This window comes from Oncorhynchus masou, chromosome 3, assembly GCF_036934945.1.
Source record: "Oncorhynchus masou masou isolate Uvic2021 chromosome 3, UVic_Omas_1.1, whole genome shotgun sequence".
Lineage (NCBI taxonomy): Eukaryota > Metazoa > Chordata > Actinopteri > Salmoniformes > Salmonidae > Oncorhynchus > Oncorhynchus masou.
In genome coordinates, this window is record NC_088214.1 from 41,603,118 (window position 1) to 41,622,353 (window position 19,236).

The window sequence follows — 19,236 nt, forward strand, 5'->3', positions numbered from 1 at the left end:
ATGGTGTGATTGGATGACGACACATCACTGTCGGCCAATCAGATGTAACTACAGAAAGCCAAGCGGATCATCGTTCCCAGCAGCGCAAAATTAAAAAAAATCTCGAATGCGGAGTTTTGAAGGCCAACAAAGGAGAGGTGGCAGAGGAAATACACTTTTATTTTCTTTCATCTTTTTGCAAGTGCTGTTTCATAACAAGATCTAAAGCAATTTAAATACCTCAAATAGAAATGTAGAACAAGCAATGCAAAATGTGTTTTATTTTATGATCAAAATGCTTTCTTCGTCGCAACATTTTGGTTTGACCTAATGCATTTTTTTATTTCAAAAAGTACATTTCTTGCATGTAATTCTTGTGAAGTGCGCATTAGATTTTTGTATTTCAATTTTGCTTGGTATGTAGGCCTATTTAGGCTTTCATGCGCTGGTGGGAAGTGTGAATATTTTGGGTTAAAAGGTGAGTGGTTGTAATATTTTGGGTTAAAATGTGAGTGGTGAAACGTCACAACGGCAGAGACGGAAGAGGAAGCGAGACATCCTACTCTGTCGTTTTTAAACTGGAACTGGCAATTTATTTCCAATGGTAAACGGCTTAAGGGAACTATCTTAAAATGTTCCACCATCTTTGCCAAAATGTAATGCTAGAGTCTCACTTGCAATTATGGGCGCGTTTGAGTGGGAAGGCGAATGCAACTGAATGTAGAGTAAAGTTGAGGACTGAGATCGGGGGAGGTGTATCTGCGACAGCCGAAAGTCTGACACTAATGTGGTCTTCCAACAGCAAGGCTCAGATCAACATGGCAGTGTTGCCATTGTTTATAAAAGTTGTACTTTATAATGTTTATATAAACATGTCTCCAACCCCCATATCACACACTCACAAACTGAAATTATGTGTGTGTACATTGTACAATCAATCAGTGAGCGATAGCTTCAAATATCACATGAATATGTATATATCCACTGAATCGCACTTTGGTCACATTCGCGTGGCTCAAACAAAAATACCCAAATGATTGGTTGGCAATTGGGCCTCCCATAATGCAGGCGATGAAGTTGGTGAAGAGCAGCTGCAGAAACTTGCAGTCAAAACTTCATGACCTTTGATCACATTTTTGTAAAGATCATGCAATCAGCATGTAGGCTCAACATACAAAGACTTGACAAAAATGATCTGCTTGAACGCGCCCTACAACTTGGAGGGTTGTTCAAGTAAAACTTCCCAGTCGGAACTCCGAACTTCAGATTACTCTTGATAGCATGAACGCCTCTAATAGTTGTGCAATCGAACTCTATGGATAGAATTAATGCTGCGCTCATCTGCTAGTCGGAACTAGGAAACTCAAAAATCTCAGACTTGCTAACTGGCTGAACGCGGCAGGTGTATAACCACAATCAGTAAGCAAATTGAAAATTTCTAAGTTTCCTAGTCATGACTAGCGCGTGAACGTGGCATTAGCCTGTCTCATGCTTCCCAGTCGAAACAATTCACCCATATCTTATGTTGACATTTTGTGATGTTTTTGTTCGTTTTGGTACTGAAGCACGTAACGAATGCACGTTCAAAGCAACTGGGAGCTCGGATTCCTCAATGAAGTGTTAATTGTTATTCAACGAGAGCCAATAGTTTCTATGCAATTCTTTCACTTGATAAATACTGCACCACACATCTTGGTGAGATGTGAAATTTCGAGACTAAGACCTCAGCAAAAACGTCAAAATGCATTACAGACTTGTAGATTTTCCTTAGATGAATTCTGACTATCTTGAGGAAGTGTATACTGGCTATGTTGTTATGGTATCTCAGGGACAAACAGAAATATTGAAGCTTTTTTGTTGTTGATTAGAGTCTATATCTAAATACACCGAGTGTATAAAACAATAGGAACACCTTCCTGATATTGAGTTGCACCTCCCCGTTTCGCTCAGAACAGCCTCAATTCGTCGGGACACGGACTCTACAAGATGTCAAGCGTTCCACAGGGATGCTGGTCCATGTTGACACCAATGCTTCCCACAATTGTGTCAAGTTGGCTGGATGTTCTGTGGGTGATGGACCATTTTTGATACACACTGGAAACTATTGAGTATGAAAAACCCAGCAGCATTGCAGTTCTTGATACACTCAAACCAGTGCGCCTGGCACCAACTACTATACCACGTTCAAAGGCACAATCTTTTGTCTTGGCCATTCACCCTCTGTATGGCACACATACACAATCCGTGTCTCAAGGCTTAAAACTCCTTTAACCCGTCTCCTCCCTTCATCTATACTGATTTAATTGGATTTAACAGGTGACATCAATAAGGGATCATAGCATTCACCTGGTCAGTCTATGTCATGTAAAGAGCAGGTGTTACTAATGTTTTGTACACTCAGTGTGTACTGTATGGCTCTGGTCAGAATTATGTGACAATGACCTTCACAATCAGGAATGGAATCATTTAAGTAAAGAGCAGTCTACATAACTCTTTACTAACACAACGAAGACAGCGACTTTTACACCAAAAATGTTAACGTTCAAATATGGAGAATGATTTCATGACAGGGGAGAACATTTGAATTTGAAATATATCTAAAAAAACAAAACAAGATATATTTAATTAGAAAATAGCATTTGAGTAGGACTATGAAGAGGATATGTAAAGTATCAGAGTGTGGAACAATTTGGTCCAGGAAACTTTTGGCTGTGTTTGCTGTAAACTATACCACTGGATTTTACATTTGCTGTTATAGCCTTGATATACACTACCGTTCAAATGTTTGGGGTCACTTAGAAATGTCCTTGTTTTTGATAGAAAAGCACATTTTTTGTCCACTAAAATAACATAAAATTGATCAGAAATACAGTGTAGACTTTGTTAATGTTGTATATGACTATTGTAGCTGGAAACGGCTGCTTTTTAATGGAATATCTACATAGGCATACAGAGACCCATTATCATCAATCATCACTCCTGTGTTCCAATGGAATGTTGTGCTAGCTACATTAGCTACAGAGTAGCAAAGAAAAAGCCATTTCTCAGACTGGCCAATAAAACAAAAATATTAAGAAGGGCAAAAGAACACAGACACTGGACAGAGAAACTCTGCCTAGAAGGCCAGCATCCCGGAGTCGCCTCCTCATGGTTGACGTTGAGACTGGTGTTTTGCTGGTACTATTTAATTAAGCTGCCAATTGAGGACTTGTGAGGCGCCTGTTTTTCAAACTAGACACTAATGTACTTGTCCTCTTGCTCAGTTGTGCAGTTGGGCCTCCCACTCCTCTTTCTATTCTGGTTGGAGACAGTTTGCGCTGTTCTGTGACGGGAGTAGTACACAGCGTTGAACGAGATCTTCAGTTTCTTGGCCATTTCTTGCATGGAATAGCCTTCATTTCTCAGAACAAGAATAGACTGATGACTTTCAGAAGAAAGGTCTTTGTTTATGTCCATTTTGAGCATGTAATCGAACCCACAAATGCTGATGCTCCAGATACTCAACTAGTCTAAAGAAGGCCAGTTTTATTGCTTCTTTATTGAGGACAACAGTTTTCAGCTGTGCTAACATAATTGCAAAAGGGTTTTCTAATGATCAATTAGACTTTTAAAATTATAAACTTGGATTAGCTAACACAACATGCCATTAGAACACAGGAGTGATGGTTTCTGATAATGGGCCTCTACATCTATGTAGATATTCAAAAAAAAAAATCAGCCTTTTCCAGCTACAGTAGTAATTTACAACAATTAACAACATCTACACTGTAGATCAATTTGATGTTATTTTAATGGACAAAAAAATTATATTTTCTTTCAAAAACAAGGACATTTCTAAGTGACCACAAACATTTGAACGGTGGAGTATTTCAACACTTTTTTCGAGGTGATAATATCTGATAGTAAAACAATTCATGCCATGAATGAGAATAACCCCATTTATAATGCCCAAATCATTTCTCGTATCCAGATTTTTTGTTTGTGTTGCCATGACGTTTCTTTCAGACCGGATCTCACATGAGATCCGCTCCTACCAACTGGAAGGTTTCTTACCTTGATGAGTTTCACATGTGGGAACCAACTTCTCAAAATGCAACTGAAACTGTCCGCCATGGACCTCCCTAAGACAGAGGTACATGTAGAATCTGGGGTCCAACATGGCACCATCTTCTCTCTCACCAATAAGGTCATTGGGTGATGAGTATATGACATTGATAGCTCCCTGCATTCATCATTCAGTGCAAGCTTCACTTCAATAAGCAGCCTCAAGACTATTATATTGTGCTTCACATGACTCCATAATCTGTCTGGCTAACTAGATCATTGGCCAGGTCCTTGACAAAGCGTCCATGCAAATTCTTCTAAAGGAGTTAAACCTCCCTAACGCATCATCTGGGGTTTCCTCCATCTCCCCAGGAGTGCTGCCAGTGAGCTCTGTGGCCCCTCAGGATTGCACACTGCTGGCTGAAGCCCCTGGTAAACTACAGATTCCTATCAGTGATGACGCCCTCTAGCCTTTCCACTGCTACAGGTGGGAGGAAGCAGGACTTCCAGGGACTCCGGAGAGCACTGAGAGAGGGCAGAGGAAAGTAGAAGAAGCCTTTAAGCTTTACTAAGCACTCCGTTGTACTTGTACTCTGTATTTCATTTCTCAAATATTGTAGCAATACATCCCGTCAATACAGAATGTTGAAAAAAAAGTTGTGAATTACACATTTTTTTTCTACTTCGGTTGTCTTTCTTTTTCAGGCTCACTGAGTTGCTAAGGCAGAGAAAAAGAGGAATAATCGGCATCATATTTTTTTATTTGAACATTTTATTGTCGTTTTTAAAATTGTTTTGAACGTTGAAGAATGTTCAGTAAATTAATTGAAAACATAAGTAGGCCTACTGTCTAATTAGAGTATAAAACTTGCACAAACAATAGAAATGCAGGTTTTAAGCATGAAGTTGCACTATTTCAAAGCACAAATTTAACTCAAAGGACCTATTTATCTTTGACAAAATACAACACATTTCACAACATCAACTGAATAAAGAAAAACCTATCAAACAGATACATTCTTGAATATCTGAGTCCAAAAGGAGATTTTCTACACATTACTATCTTCATAATAGAAGATTATAAACAACATTACATTTCCTGGTGTGCACGATCTGACACAGCATTCCTACGTCTTATTATCACAGACATAACAAATAATTTTTTACAGAACTGTCCCACACCCTAAAAACTAGATTGTGATTGAGAGAGAGAGATGGAGCGAGACAGAGGGAGAGAGAGAGGTGGTGTTTTCATAGTGTGCAATAGACATTGTTAATATAAATATACATGGCTCTGGCGAATAGAGATATAGGGAGTCAACTCAAATTGAGAGAGAAAAAGGCTGAGAGAGAGAGAGAGATGAATAGAACATTGCATGCAGTTTTCAGTCAGTTCTCACGTGCTAGTTCTAATTTATGGGGTCCTCAAAGGAGGAAGGACAATACTTTGCCGTCCCTTAAATGTAGAAGGACCATAGATGTTGGTCCATGTTACAAAAAAGTGTAGGATAAAGTTGCCCCTAAACGCTGATCTTCAGTTAGTTTTGCAGGGGAAGCTGATCCTAGATCTGTACCTAGGGGAACTTTTACCCCAGAGCACTTTATATAATCATGGTCTATATATGAGCTGCTATTCCTGGCTCTCCCCAAGCTGGCTGTATATCTCCTGAAAAGTAGGTCTCTGTTTGGCATTTCTCCTCCAGCAACCCAGCATCAGGCTGCTATAGACCGCATCAGGGCAACAGGCAGGCCTCGGCAGGTACACCTGAGAAGAAACAACATTTTAGGAAATTACAGGAAAAACACATTTTTACAAAATCACCAGATTTGGGATGTTTTGTCACACATATTTCACTCATAGAACAACACACAGTGAATGTCTGTCAACCCCAACAATGAGTAAACTAACATGCTGACCAGACCGGACACGTTGCGTGTGCGAGCATTGCAAAATAAATGTAGAAATCCATGTTATTCAATTATTGCACCCACACTGCTCGCACGCACAAAGAGCATTTGCGAATCCAAGGGATAAAATAGAAGTCATTCCTATTTCTGACGCAGATCGCGCTGCAAGTCCTGCCTCTCCCATCTCCTCATTGGTTTATAGAAGCAGGTACCCACGTGCCATCTCCTCATTGGTTACACCCACGTGGGTGATTGAAAGACAAACTGTTTTGCCGGTTGTCGTGGTAATACTGGGAAAGTGTAGATGCCAATCACCATATAAGTTCAAAGATGAATAAGCCTGGAAGGAGGAGAGATGACTAGAAACGATTCGGTTGACTGTTTTATGTGTGGATTAATTGTCGGAGTAGAGGACCTTGTGCATTTCGGGTAAAATAACAACTCAATGTTTATATCCCAGGACAAATTAGCTAGCAACAGCAAGCTAGCTAAATATGACAAATTAGCTATCAAGTGCAAGCTAACTAGATAAATTGCCATACATGTTTAATGCTTTTCGACCTGTCCCCAAATTATTGTCATTGGTTCAGAGTTTGTTTTGATATTTTAACCTGCGTGTCGTGTTCGCGTTTGGTGTAGGTGTAACGGATGTGAAACGGCTAGCTTAGTTAGCGGTGGTGCGCGCTAAATAGCGTTTCGATCGGTGATGTCACTTGCTCTGAGACCTTGAAGTAGTGGTTCTGATGGGTAACGATGCTTCGTGGGTGTCAGTTGTTGATTTGTGCAGAGGGTCCCTGGTTCGCGCCCGGGTATGGGCGAGGGGACAGTCTAAATTTATACTGTTACATAGGGGGACAAAATAAATGTATGCACGATAGCGCATTTAGCTGAGCAGCAACCTAAAATAATATTTAGTCATGTAGACTAACAAACCTGGTTCTACACCCGTTTTGTTGCATGTACACATATTGCTGCCATAGAACAGTGCTGATTGCACGACATAGTAAAAACATGTGGTAGCCATACACCGGTACAAAAGGTACTATTTACAACCTAAAAGGGTTCTTAGCTGTCCCCATAGGAAACCAATTTTGGTTCCAGGTAGAACCCTTTTGGGTTCCATGTAAAACCCTTTCCATAGAGGGTTCTACATAGAACCCAAAAGGGTTCTACCTGGAACCAAAAAGGGCTCTCCTAGGAAAACAGCCGAATAACCCTTTTGGAACTCTTTTTCCAAGAGTGTAGTCACCTGCTTGCCCTGGTCCCTGAAGAACTCGCCAGTGTTCTCGATGACCTGCTCGTCGGAAAACTGCGAGTAGGGCTGCTCTTCACACAGGGTCAGAATCTCCCACAGAGTCACACCAAAAGCCCACACGTCGCTGGCCATGGTGAACTTACCCTGGGAAAGGCACACAGTCATTTGACTCATATCTAAACACAGGGAAACATGTTTGGTTGAAAACTACATGCGACAGAACATTACCAGCTAATATCAGCTCTCTCCAAAACTCCTCACCAATAGGATGCTCTCCCATGACATCCAGCGAATAGGAAGAACGGCCCGCCCCTGGATACGGTAGTAGTCACCGCGATACAGGTTCCGGCTCATGCCGAAGTCAGCGATCTTGATGGTGTAGTTCTTGCCCACCAGACAGTTGCGCGTGGCCAGGTCGCGGTGGACAAAGTTGAGAGAGGACAGGTACTTCATTCCAGAGGCTACCTGTGTAGCCATGCTCATCAGGTTGCTATAGCTAAGATGATATGAGAGTATTGAAAAGTAATTGAACTCTGAATTTTAATGTATATATATATATATATAAAATGACAAAGAGAGGGCAAGAGTATGTAACATTTTTGCACCTTTTAAAGTGTTGGCATGACAAACTTTTTAATATTGCGCTATTGCATCGGTTTCCACATACTGTTATGAACTATATGGATGAAAAAATTGACTTGATAAATAAAAAGTAAGAAAATGAATTATTATTATGGTTACAGTATCACCTTTCATAATAACCCTAATCGGCGATGTCATTATCTAGTACAATTATGCAGATGTAACGTACCTGACCGTGGCTTTGTCACTAGATTGTATCTCCTCCACCTCGTCCAATTGATGGCTGGACAAGAACTGGTTAAGGTCTCCATTTTCCATGTACTCCGTGATCATGCAGAGGGGGTCGCTCTCCACACACACTGCCAGCAGGCTGACGATGTTAGGGTCCCTCAGCCGAGACATGATCCTGATCTCCTTCAGGAAGTCATTCCTGTAACACGAGGTGGTAACGGCTATGATGTATTCCGGTCACACTTTACATTAAGTTGCACAAACATACCATGCAGTTTCTCCTTCAATAAGCCATTATTGTAACTAACACTGGATAATAACAGACACCTGCTAGCAAACCAATCAATCAAATGTATTTCTAAAGCTCTTTTTTACATCAGCAGATGTCACAAAGTGCTGTACAGAAACCCAGCCTCAAACCCCAAACGGCAAGCAATGCAGATGTAGAGGCACGGTGGCTAGGAAAAACTCCCTAGAAATGCAGGAACCTAGGAAGAAACCTAGAGAGGAACCAGGCTCTAGGTGGTGGCCAGTCCTCTTCTGGCTGTGCCAGGTGGAGATTATAAGAGTACATGGCCATTAAGGTCAGATTGTTCTTCAAGGTGTTCAAACGTTCATAGATGACTAGCAGGGTCAAATAATAATCACAGTGGTTGTAGAGGGTGCAACAGGTCAGTACCTCAGGAGTAAATGTCAGTTGGTTTTTCATAGCAGACCATTCAGAGGTCGAGACAGCAGGTGCTGTAGAGAGATAGAGTGCTAGTCACACTTTACATTGAGTTGCACAGATAGTTTCTCTTTCAGGAAGTCATTGGTGTGACGTAAGATAACGGCTCTGACACCTGCCTGTCACACTTTACCTTGTCACACCATGCAGTTTCACTTTCAAAAAGTAATTCCTGTTACAACGAATGGTAACCGATGTGACGCCTGGCAAAATAGGGAAATGCAGTGCTCTTTCCGTTTGTTGATTGGTCAATTTACCTAGTCTTACTTGGTAGATTATTGTGAACACATTCTCTGTTACAACTGGCCAATGGCAAGACACCAAGAACACAAAGTGAAAGATGAGGCAAGTACAAGCATTGTAGTCATTCGGATCACAAAAGTAATTTTCCATACTGTAAATCATGTGGCTCTTGTAATTAGGACAGTACAGTTGTCAAGGCAACAGTTCCAGATCCAGTGCTCTCACCTTGCGTTCTTGTTGGCATCCTCCCTCAGTGTCTTCACAGCCACCAGAATTGGTGTGTCATCGCTGCCCTCTACCTCATTTGAACGGTCATTGACCTCTTCAGACAGATCCTTTTCCACAATGTCCTGCATGCCCTCGGCCTCACACAGGTGCACCTGTGGGAAGAAACAAAGGCATTTTACTATTGATGTTTCATCGGTCTAGCAAGAAAGCAAGAGTCATCTGACTTTTGTTTTTTAAAATTGCTTTCCTGCATGTTTGCACGCATGCACGCATGCACACACACACACACACACACACACACACACACACACACACACACACACACACACACACACACACACACACACACACACACTCTCCCTTTATCGCCAGTTTTATTCCATACCTCGCCAAATTGTCCCTCTCCCAGTTTCTCCTTAAAGGTGAGCTTGTCCCTGGGGAACTCCCTCATGGCCGTGTCCTTCCCAGAGAGCAGACTCATGTTGACGGCCGTGATGGAGTAGGTGTTGCTGCCCGTAGTCCCCTCCTGCAGGCTCACAATGTCTGCCTCGGCATAGTGGGGAGCCCCGTCTGATCCACAGGCCTGGGGTGGTCTGGAGGAGGAGCTAGTCCCTGCTGTGAAGTACACAGAGCATAAGTTTCACACTTCAGTAAGATGTGACCTGATCAAGACCATTGAAATGCTCTTGTGACCTTCCAAGTTAACAATACTGATATTTCTAGCCACAGGCCTGTCTTATGTAATAAGCCACACCCCAAAAGTAACTAGGGATCACTATATTTACACTCTTGTCATATTTTCACACCTCAAAAGTTAGTCTAACTGTTAAACTTTGATTTTGGATTGTACTTTCCCTTGAATCCACTCACCCAGCTCCTCAGTGGACTGGGCGAACTCGGGCAGCTTGCGGATGAGGCGGGAGGGCTCCTGGTAGTCAGAGGAGCAGAGGGGGAAGATCCTCTCGTAGGTGGAGTTGGAGCCTTCCCCACTGGACTGGGACGAGTGGTGGAAAGAGAAGGCCTGGGTTTGGACGGCCAGACGGGCCGACAGCTCGTCGTCTAGCATACGCCGCGAAGCCTGGAGGGAAGGGTAGTTGCTGTTATAAACTGTGTTTGTTGTAATGTTTGGTGGCACCAGAGAGAAAAGGTAGAGGGCGCTCTTGGGAAGCAATCAATGGCAAAGATAAGAGATGCATCTTCTAGCTTTTCTAACACTGTGGTTGGCACCAAGTCAAACATTGACAGATGTTGTAATCTTGTGTTTAAGTTTAGCTGAGAGGCCATGCAAATCGATGTTTGGGGATACATTACAGCTAATAAGAAACACTTGAGGTAAAAAAACATTTAAAAACATGAATCAACAACTTTGATCAGTGTCATTTGCAGTCTTAGTTTCTGACTTCCTTTTTAGCCCGGCAGCAGTCTTTATTTTATAACAAGACAGAGAAGTTTCCTCGTAGCTATTAGATCAACCCTAATGATTTCTGCTCTGAAAACACCTCAGAGAATAAAAATCTGTTACATACCTTCTCTAGCATCTTCTGCCAGACCTGGCGCCACAGAATGATGACTATGATGGCCAAAAGGATGACGATGATGGCCACCAGGCAGCCAATCAGGATCCGGGTGTTGCTTTCATCCACTTTGTGGATGGGGTCATCTCCTAATGTACCAGAAGGTATAAAATATTTAACAGAGAGCTTCGTTGCTTCCTCCGTCCTTGCTTGCTCAATTCCTTACCTCCCTGTCAAAGCGCATTGGAGCGAAGAATCCAAGATCCCTCACTGAAGGAGTTGAGGATACAAAGATTTGACAGCTTGAAACATTTTATGGCATTATAATATTTATTACAAGGAAGGGTGGTCATCAAGACGTTTAGTGCTCACATCACGTAAGCTTTTCATTTACAAAAATATATAATTATAATGTCATCCTCAGTAAGTGTTGTATTTATCATTCCTCTATTCGTCATAATTAATGCAACAGCATTTTAAGAACAGGCAGCAGAGGGCACTATTGAATGCGAAAGGAGACAGGGTTGGCGAAGACCAAACAGGTAAGAACGTAGCTGGAGCTAACCTGGAATAATATTTGTCGGGTGGCCACGTTTGCGGGGAGTCGGGGATGTGTTATAAACTGCTGTCCCTGCTGAAAGGGGAGGGGGGGGGGGGGTGAGAGGGATAGGGAGGGAGAAAGAGGAGAAATATCATCATCTATTTTGAAACAGAGTGGAACGGGGAGAGACACCACCTGAACTAAAACACAATGTTTTTCGTTCCCTGTTACAAAAATGTTTAGTTACAGTGAGCCCTACTGAACACGACCCAAGCAACTCAAGTCTCACCTGACTGGAAGGCCACCTCGCTGATCATCATCCAGGCCTCGTTGAAGGCAAAGCGGCACTTGATGGCACTGGCCATGCGGTCCCCCAGGGGCACGGTGATGAACCGGGCACTCTGGCTGACCTGGTCCACCGGGAGACGTAAGGACACTGGCTGGGACTCCCAGTCCAACTCGGACGTACGGAAGTAACACGAGGCCTGCCGAAACATTCGCACGCCGCGGCTGAACATGTTATTGCAGTGCACCTACGGAGAGAGGAGGACAACTATCAACTATAACACTTGAGTGTAGAGTGTACTGTGGTATACTGTCTGTCACTGCATGGTTTGAAGTACAAATTGGATGTCCAGGTGCTATTCAGCCAATGACGAAACAATTGGAGGCTAAAGTTGTTGGACATATGCCTAAATATTTAGCCACTCTTGAAGGACAAAACAGACCTCCACATATGCCTGAATAGGGTATCTCTTGCACACCTACTGAGTGGACCAATGACACAAGGTTAAGGTCGGTCTGAAATTACATCAACAAAACCAGAATTTCAACCCGTTTTGCCCAGTTTTTCCCGTTGGGAACATGGCAAAACCACATCCTTTCTCCACCTCTTTTTGTACAAGTTGACCTCTCACCTTCATCGAGGTGAAGTTGCGGACGCGGTCAAATTCGAAAGTCATCTCCACGTAGCCCTTAGGGAAACTCTCATTGGTCCAACCCACATAATCGTATCCGGGCCACACGCCGTACACGTGACTGTGGAGGAAGTCATCAAGACCCCACGTCCCGTCAGTCAGCTGGCCCAGGCCTTCCTCCATACTGGGGGGAGAAAGGAGAAAGGACCATTACTCCCATCCACTACGGTTGTGCCCTTGAGCATGGCACTTAATCCCTAACTCATACCGAGAGGAGAAAGGAAAAAAGGAGGTCTTTGTTGCTATCATGCCTGTGTTGAATCCACTTGTGTCTTGCACGTCATCATTTCACACTATCATACTGACCCGAACCGTTTTGTGCTGGCTTGGATAATTTCCTTTCACATTGTTCCTTTCTGCAAGGTTCCAAAAACTATGGTGGATACAAATCCAGGCCAGGGCAGGACAGCTTGGCTCTGCTTCACTCAGTAGTGTGACAAGAGTTGTCCACAGAATCCTCACATGGGCCAAGAATGGCTCACAACTTTGTTAAATAGTACCTTCGGATCAGAGTCACTTAGGATGTGGAGCATTTAACGCTTCTTAACAGTTTTGTACTTAGAAAATGCCACTGTTGAAGTACAAATATACTAAAACAAACCCAACTGACTGTAGACCCATGGATCCATCGTAGACCGAGTCATTGAGGTGGACGTCCAGGCCTCTGTAGGTCATCTCCTGGCCGGCCGGAGCACTGTAGGACACCAGGCCATCTGCAATAACACACAGCCAGGGACAGGTCAAAGGAAAGGTCACAATCAATGACAGTGGCCGTTTTACATCCGCCTGGTCTAAAGTTTGCTTTACATTCCAACTCTGGGAGCATCTAGGCTATTCTCTTTTCTTTCAGTTTCATATACGGAAAGGATGTAGGGTGGGATTAGATATAGGATGTAGGATAGAATGGGATTAGATATAGGATAGGATGGGATTAGATATAGGATGTAGGATAAAATGGGATTAGATATAGGATAGGATGGGATTAGATATAGGATATGGGATTAAATATAGGCTGTAGGATAGGATGGGATTATATCTAGGATAGGATAGGATGAGATTAGATATAGGATTACTGTAGTGTGTCTGACCTAGCCATTCACAGCCATAGAGCTCTACCCTCATGCACACGATCATGGAGTGGTCTGTGATTGGCATGAAGCGTACGAAGCGGGCAATGATGGGTGGCTCTAGGTCCTTCAGCACCACGTCATAGGCATTCATGTTCCCCTCGATCACCTGCAGACAGGAACAGGAAAGAGCATCATCATCCTCATCCAAAAACTACAGTCACTAAACATCGAATGCCAACAAACAGAGCCAGACAAATATGGAAGCTATAGAAAGTCAAACCAATCACAAAGCCAATCAAAGCAAGATTGAGCAACCAATGGAGTAGTCCCAAAAGTGGGAACCCAGCCCAACAGTTGGGCCCCAACTGGCACTCCAGGCTGGCTCAATCAAACACTCAAAGTATTTGAAAGAAAACTCATACTCTTTGAACCCAGCCCTGAGAGCAAAAGGACATTGAATCAACATTGGAAAAACATTGAAAGCAGATGTCAGAATGGATTCTGGTAGTATGGACACTAGTTTGCATCTGCTCACCTGCCTGCCATTCCTGTCGTGCCAGGCCACCCAGCGGCTGCCGTCACGGCTGTACTTGATGCGGTAGCGCTGGGCAAACTCATTGCCCATGCCGTCGGCGTGGCGACCCTGGGTGCCCACGAGCGTGATGAAGTGCTGCGAACGCAGGTCCACCTGGAGGAAATCCTTCGGGCCGCCTGCGTCCGTCTCTGCCATGATGTTAGGGCACCATGCCCCGTCACCATCTCCATCGTCAAAGTCCAATCTGAGGAGGAGAGGGGGGAAGGAAGGGAGGAAGCAGTAGAAGTAGAAGGGAATAGCATATTAGAAGGGAGTATAATATTTAGTCAATTGAATAATAAAAATGCCTTCCTCCCTTATTTTAAGGAATCACTGATCTGAAAAGGTTGGATTGGTGAAGGGCAATAAGGCAGGCAATCTTGCCTTCACTCAGACTGTACAGTCAGTACTCTGATTACCTGACGGAAAAGAGTTTAGAGTGTGTACAATATGGTGACAATGTGGATAGCATACCTGCCATATCTTGCTGCTGTAGACTCTGACCACTGACTAGAAGCAGAGATATCCTCATCAAGAATCTGTCCTCCAGTCATACCCAGAGGATACCGACACACACCTAAAAACAGATACAGTGTTATAGATGCATGTTTTTCGGGTCAGGTGTTTTTTTTCTGACCATGTGGCCTGATCAGGGAAAAACTCCAGGACCTAGTTAAAAGCTATGACAATGGCAAATGAAACAGATTCAACTCATGTCATCAACAAGTCACTGAGATGTTTGGTGTGTGCGTGTTTGTGTGTGTTTGTGTGTGTGTGTGTGTGTGTGTGTGTGTGTGTGTGTGTGTGTGTGTGTGTGTGTGTGTGTGTGTGTGTGTGTGTGTGTGTGTGTGTGTATCTATGCACGGGAAAGTATTCCCGAAGTCAATGAGTGTGCCACACTGCACATGCATTTGGTAGGATCTGGCTTGAGTCAGAACTGAAGTGGACAGGGCACAACCCTCCCCCAGCTTCTTCCTTTAGGCCTGGGAGGCCCCACTGAAACAGAGGCATCACTATGTAGGTGCCAGTCCAAGCAAAAAGAGTAGGGAGGGGCCCCTTCAGTTTTCCTCCTCTTTATTTTGCATCTCTTTTTCTATCTTTTGTACCAGAGCCAAAGTCACAGACAGTTTTAGACTTAGTGCTGTAACCATTGGAAACAAAACCCCTCCAAAAATGTAAAACTCTAATTTCTCAAGATATTATTACGGTGGTTTAAAACAACATTTATTATAGCAAGAAAGAGAAAAACCATGAGCTGTTAAAACAGCAATTGAGGTGCATGTGTGTGTGTCTGTGTGTGCGTGTGTGTGTGTGAGAACAAATGGCTTCTTCGTCTACTGTGTCAGTGATCAAATCAAATCCCATTTTATTTGTCACATGCGCATGAATACAACAGGTGTAGTAGACCTTACAGTGAAATGCTTATTTACAAACCCTTAACCAACAATGCCGTTTTAAGAAAATTAAGTGTTAAGTAAAAAAATAAAATGCCCCAAAATAAAAGTAACAAATAATTAAAGAGTAGCATTAAAAATAACAATAGTGAGGCTATATACAGGAGGTACCGGTACAGAGTCAATGTGCGGGGGCACCAGTGAGTCGAGGTAATTGAGGTAATATGTACATGTAGGTAGATGTAGTCAACTTATTGTGCATAACTGTTAACTCTGTCCTACTCTTACTGTACCTGCCTATTACCCTTCATTCTGGATCTGCTTACAACTCAAAGTAACACTGAAACATAGAAATAGACTTTGAGAGCTTGTGGACAAAATATGCTTCATACAGTGAAACTATTTAAAGTGGAAAAGTCCAGGAGAGGTAGGTTATGAATGAGTGCCTCTCCTGTCACCCTGCTCCTTAGCACTGACACAGACGTACGAACACACACACACACACACACACACACACACACACACACACACACACACACACACACACACACTCGCACTCGCACTCGCACTCGCACACGCACACACACCAGCAGCTCACTCCATACCTCCAGCAGCCTTTTTCTCCATCAGCCTCTTTTCTCCTGCCCCTACAGCTTTTCAGACATTTCCTGAATGCCCCCAGCCTGTGAATGGTTTGCCTGTTCTCACATATTTGCTGTCTGACCAATCGACCAATGGCTAAACCCCACACGCGCGCACTTACACACGCACACCTTGACGGTGATGACCTAACCAGCCCACCTAGCTATTACAGCGTGCTAGTATCTCCATCATGTCAACACCTTGACTTGACTACAATGAAGTAATATCCCCTTCAGTTAGACGTATGTACTGTATAAAGAAAGGCTTTCGAAAATGCAGAGACGTGACATGAACATGTAACATCTTAAAATGAATAAACAAACACTTAACATCCTTTTCAGATATACGGTGTCAACCAAATCAAGCTGCACTGTCTTGGCCTCGGTTACACATCCACTGTAGTTACTGGGACCATGCTGGAGAGGGCGTCTCAGCCAGCACAGTGCAGCTCTGATAGTGTGAAAAGGCTATGAGTTGACCTCCATGTACAGTACCTGGGTTGACTTGGGTCCTTACAGCAGTGAGGAGGAATAGCAGGAGACAATGTCTTATCTGTAGAGCCTTCATCTCAGAGGCAGGAGCTGAACACCTGACAGAATGTTTCACAAGTTCAGTATAACAACAACAACAGCAACCACAATATGTATGTAATGATACGTACGCAGGGGTTGTACTTGTACCATCCGTTGGTCAATGCTAGCCTTCTCTCTAATCTCAACTTTTTTTCTCTATATAAATAGAAATGTTGGTAAATGAGCTTTTATTGTTGAAAGAAATGATGAAAGAGATTGGTGGCTTTTTTTCCCACCATCTAATAAAGGCATGGAGGTGTTCAATGACGGAGATGTACCTGTTTAAAATATATCACTTGATGGTTTCATTTCAGAGACAAATGATCATGGTTTTTGCTAAATGCTATATATCCGCCTCATTCTAAGAGCAATTTGACTGTGTAAAACGTAACAAATAACTTCATAAAGAACTGTACAAATGATACATTTGTGACATCAATATTATATATATATATATAAATATATAGATATATATATATAATTTAATACAGTAATATGAGATCTGTATGTACAACATTTACATTTGACATTTTTGTAATTTAGCAGATGCTCTTATCCAGAGCAAATTACAGTAAGTGCATTCATCTTAACGTGAGACAACCACATATAACATTCAAATATACAGGATGCGAACATTCCATTCCAGCTAAACAATGGATATAGGCTATAGAGTTTAGCAAAAATAAAAAAATATCCTACATCTGTGAATTAAAATCTGAGACCAGTCATTTTTTTAAACACACATGAAGGTGTGTTTAACCCACAAGCAATCACTTCTGACGAAAAAAACACAAATGTGAAAAATTGGTGGATATAGCGTTTTGGAAATAAACTCTTAATTTATGAATCATATATTTGACCAGTTTAATGTCCTCTGCCAAGAACTAAAATGTCCCTTCGGTATAATGATGAAGATTGACGATTTATCGATCAATCGCTAGATTGATTGATCCAATGCATCATTGTAGGCTCAATTCCATATCAATCCAGTCAATTCAGGATATGAATTGAAATTCAATTCAAGGAATAAAAACAGGCATCCATTCACCATTAGGATTTTCAATTCACTCTTTATGGAGTTGAAATGGAATGGACCTCAAACAAACAATGCATACAGTATACAAAGAAGACCCCCTAAACACGTTCTAAGATTAAGCACCTATCTAACCCATTGGTTCCAACCAGCGGCAGACATACACAGAGACCCCCTTGTACGGTCTACTCAGGTAATTGACTACCCCTCCATCCACAGTACATGCAGTATAAGTCCTCAATGCTTATTTATCTTTTAAAAAGCCTGTAAATGTCTCGGTGAAATATGTCTACTGCACAAATATGCTCTACATGGCTACCCTCCTGTACTTTCAGTAATTTATGTGGTGAGTTTACCCCAAAAATGTGAGTGGGGGGGAAAGTACTGACTGTGTGGTTCTGTGTAGCCCTGGTGAGTTGGTGAATTCGCATGGACGCTAATCTGATGCCCACGGATCCTTGCTGTAAAGTGCTGCCTTTGTGCTTTTGTGTGGTCCTGTCCTGCGTTAGGCCTATTTCATCATGCTAAACTCGGACTGCTCTCTGCCTCAGTTGGGTGTGTGTATGTGTAGGGTCAGGAGTTTTCCTCTGGTCAGGTTAGAAAACTCTGGGCCCTAGTTATAATAATGTGTGATTAGAAAAAGAACCTCAGCGTTTAGGTCATATCCACCATGGTTAATATTCTAATAATGTTAATGTCCATGTGTCACTTACATGTCAATACTGACACTGGCAGGTCAGGTGACTAGTGTGTTCAAATAAAGTATCAAAATGAACATAAACATTAAAATAAAGTCAATCATTAGAAGAGAATGGAATTCCACTTTTTCCTCAGGCGAATAAAATAACGAGAAAATAGTGAACTATTATCTAAAGGAAGATAACATATTTTTGTTAAACAACTTATTTATATTTACATGTCAATCAAGATTGGGAGGTACCATCTCAACGTTTCTCAGCTTTCAATTCCATTGATGACAAATACACCCATAGCTGTCACCGAAACGTGGCTACTAGCAGTGTCAAAATGCAATGCCAAATGACGTTCTATAAAAGTAAGAGTAATCGGAGGAGAATAATGACCACACTTACTTTTCACTGCCTTCCCAAAATCCTCAGTAGTCCAGGGGAATATTATTCCATAATCGACTGGATAAAATTCAAAAGTCTATTACACTGTAATATACTTTCTTCCCGGGACAGACTTTCTGGGGAAGAAGGAGGAAAAGGGCTGATGTAAAAGCAAGCTCTCCCACTAGAGGAAAGAGAAATGGGGAAAAAAATGAAATAAAAATAACACACTCTGGGATTCTTTGGTGTGACGCCAAAAAGCCCCAGAATTCCACCTGATGCACATAAGGTTTCAATTATGGCCTGGAGAGCTGTAAGGGAGCTAGTTTAGAGCAGGCTTCTGTTGAGCAGCCAAGTGCTACTGAAGAAGGACCCGAGTTTACATTCATCCTGTGGAAACCTGTTCATTACTGTGGGTGTGATGGGGTTTTATAGGGCTTCTAAAAGTATCATGCAGAATGTAGGCCAAAAAAAGAAACATTGCTGGACAGAGAAGTCAAATCATGTCTGACTGAACTTGGATGATCCTTTTCTGTTATTTATTGAAGTCTTATTGATGTTTTTTTCAACTGTATGAAAACAGTAATGTCCACTCTTTGTTTACTTACAGCAGTGAGTGGATCTCACCAGTTTTTCAACAGTGGTTCTTTTG

The 19,236-nt window shown here is 42.4% G+C and overlaps 1 protein-coding gene across 1 annotated transcript; it reads right to left on the minus strand.

Annotated features, from left to right (window-relative positions):
• Window positions 1-4,798: 4,798 nt before the first annotated feature.
• LOC135517007 (discoidin domain-containing receptor 2-like) lies at window positions 4,799-18,811 on the minus strand. Its single transcript, XM_064941049.1, has 17 exons — window positions 18,606-18,811; window positions 16,404-16,498; window positions 14,348-14,450; window positions 13,835-14,078; window positions 13,318-13,465; window positions 12,840-12,942; window positions 12,170-12,353; window positions 11,542-11,785; window positions 11,277-11,345; window positions 10,724-10,860; window positions 10,068-10,275; window positions 9,583-9,812; window positions 9,195-9,349; window positions 7,998-8,198; window positions 7,448-7,682; window positions 7,181-7,330; window positions 4,799-5,788 (listed from the first exon to the last, which is right to left on the minus strand). The coding sequence occupies exons 2-17, from the start codon at window positions 16,474-16,476 to the stop codon at window positions 5,654-5,656; spliced, it is 2,619 nt and encodes an 872-aa protein (XP_064797121.1). The 5' UTR covers window positions 16,477-16,498; window positions 18,606-18,811; the 3' UTR covers window positions 4,799-5,653.
• Window positions 18,812-19,236: the final 425 nt, after the last annotated feature.

Coding starts and splice junctions, on each gene's coding strand:
- LOC135517007 (XM_064941049.1), bottom strand. CDS start 16,476: ATGAAGGCTCTACAGATAAGACATTGTCTCCTGCTATTCCTCCTCACT. Junction 11,346..11,541: donor CGAGGTGGCCTTCCAGTCAG/GTGAGACTTGAG, acceptor CTCCCCTTTCAG/CAGGGACAGCAGTTTATAAC. Junction 8,199..9,194: donor GATGCCAACAAGAACGCAAG/GTGAGAGCACTG, acceptor CTCGTGTTACAG/GAATGACTTCCTGAAGGAGA.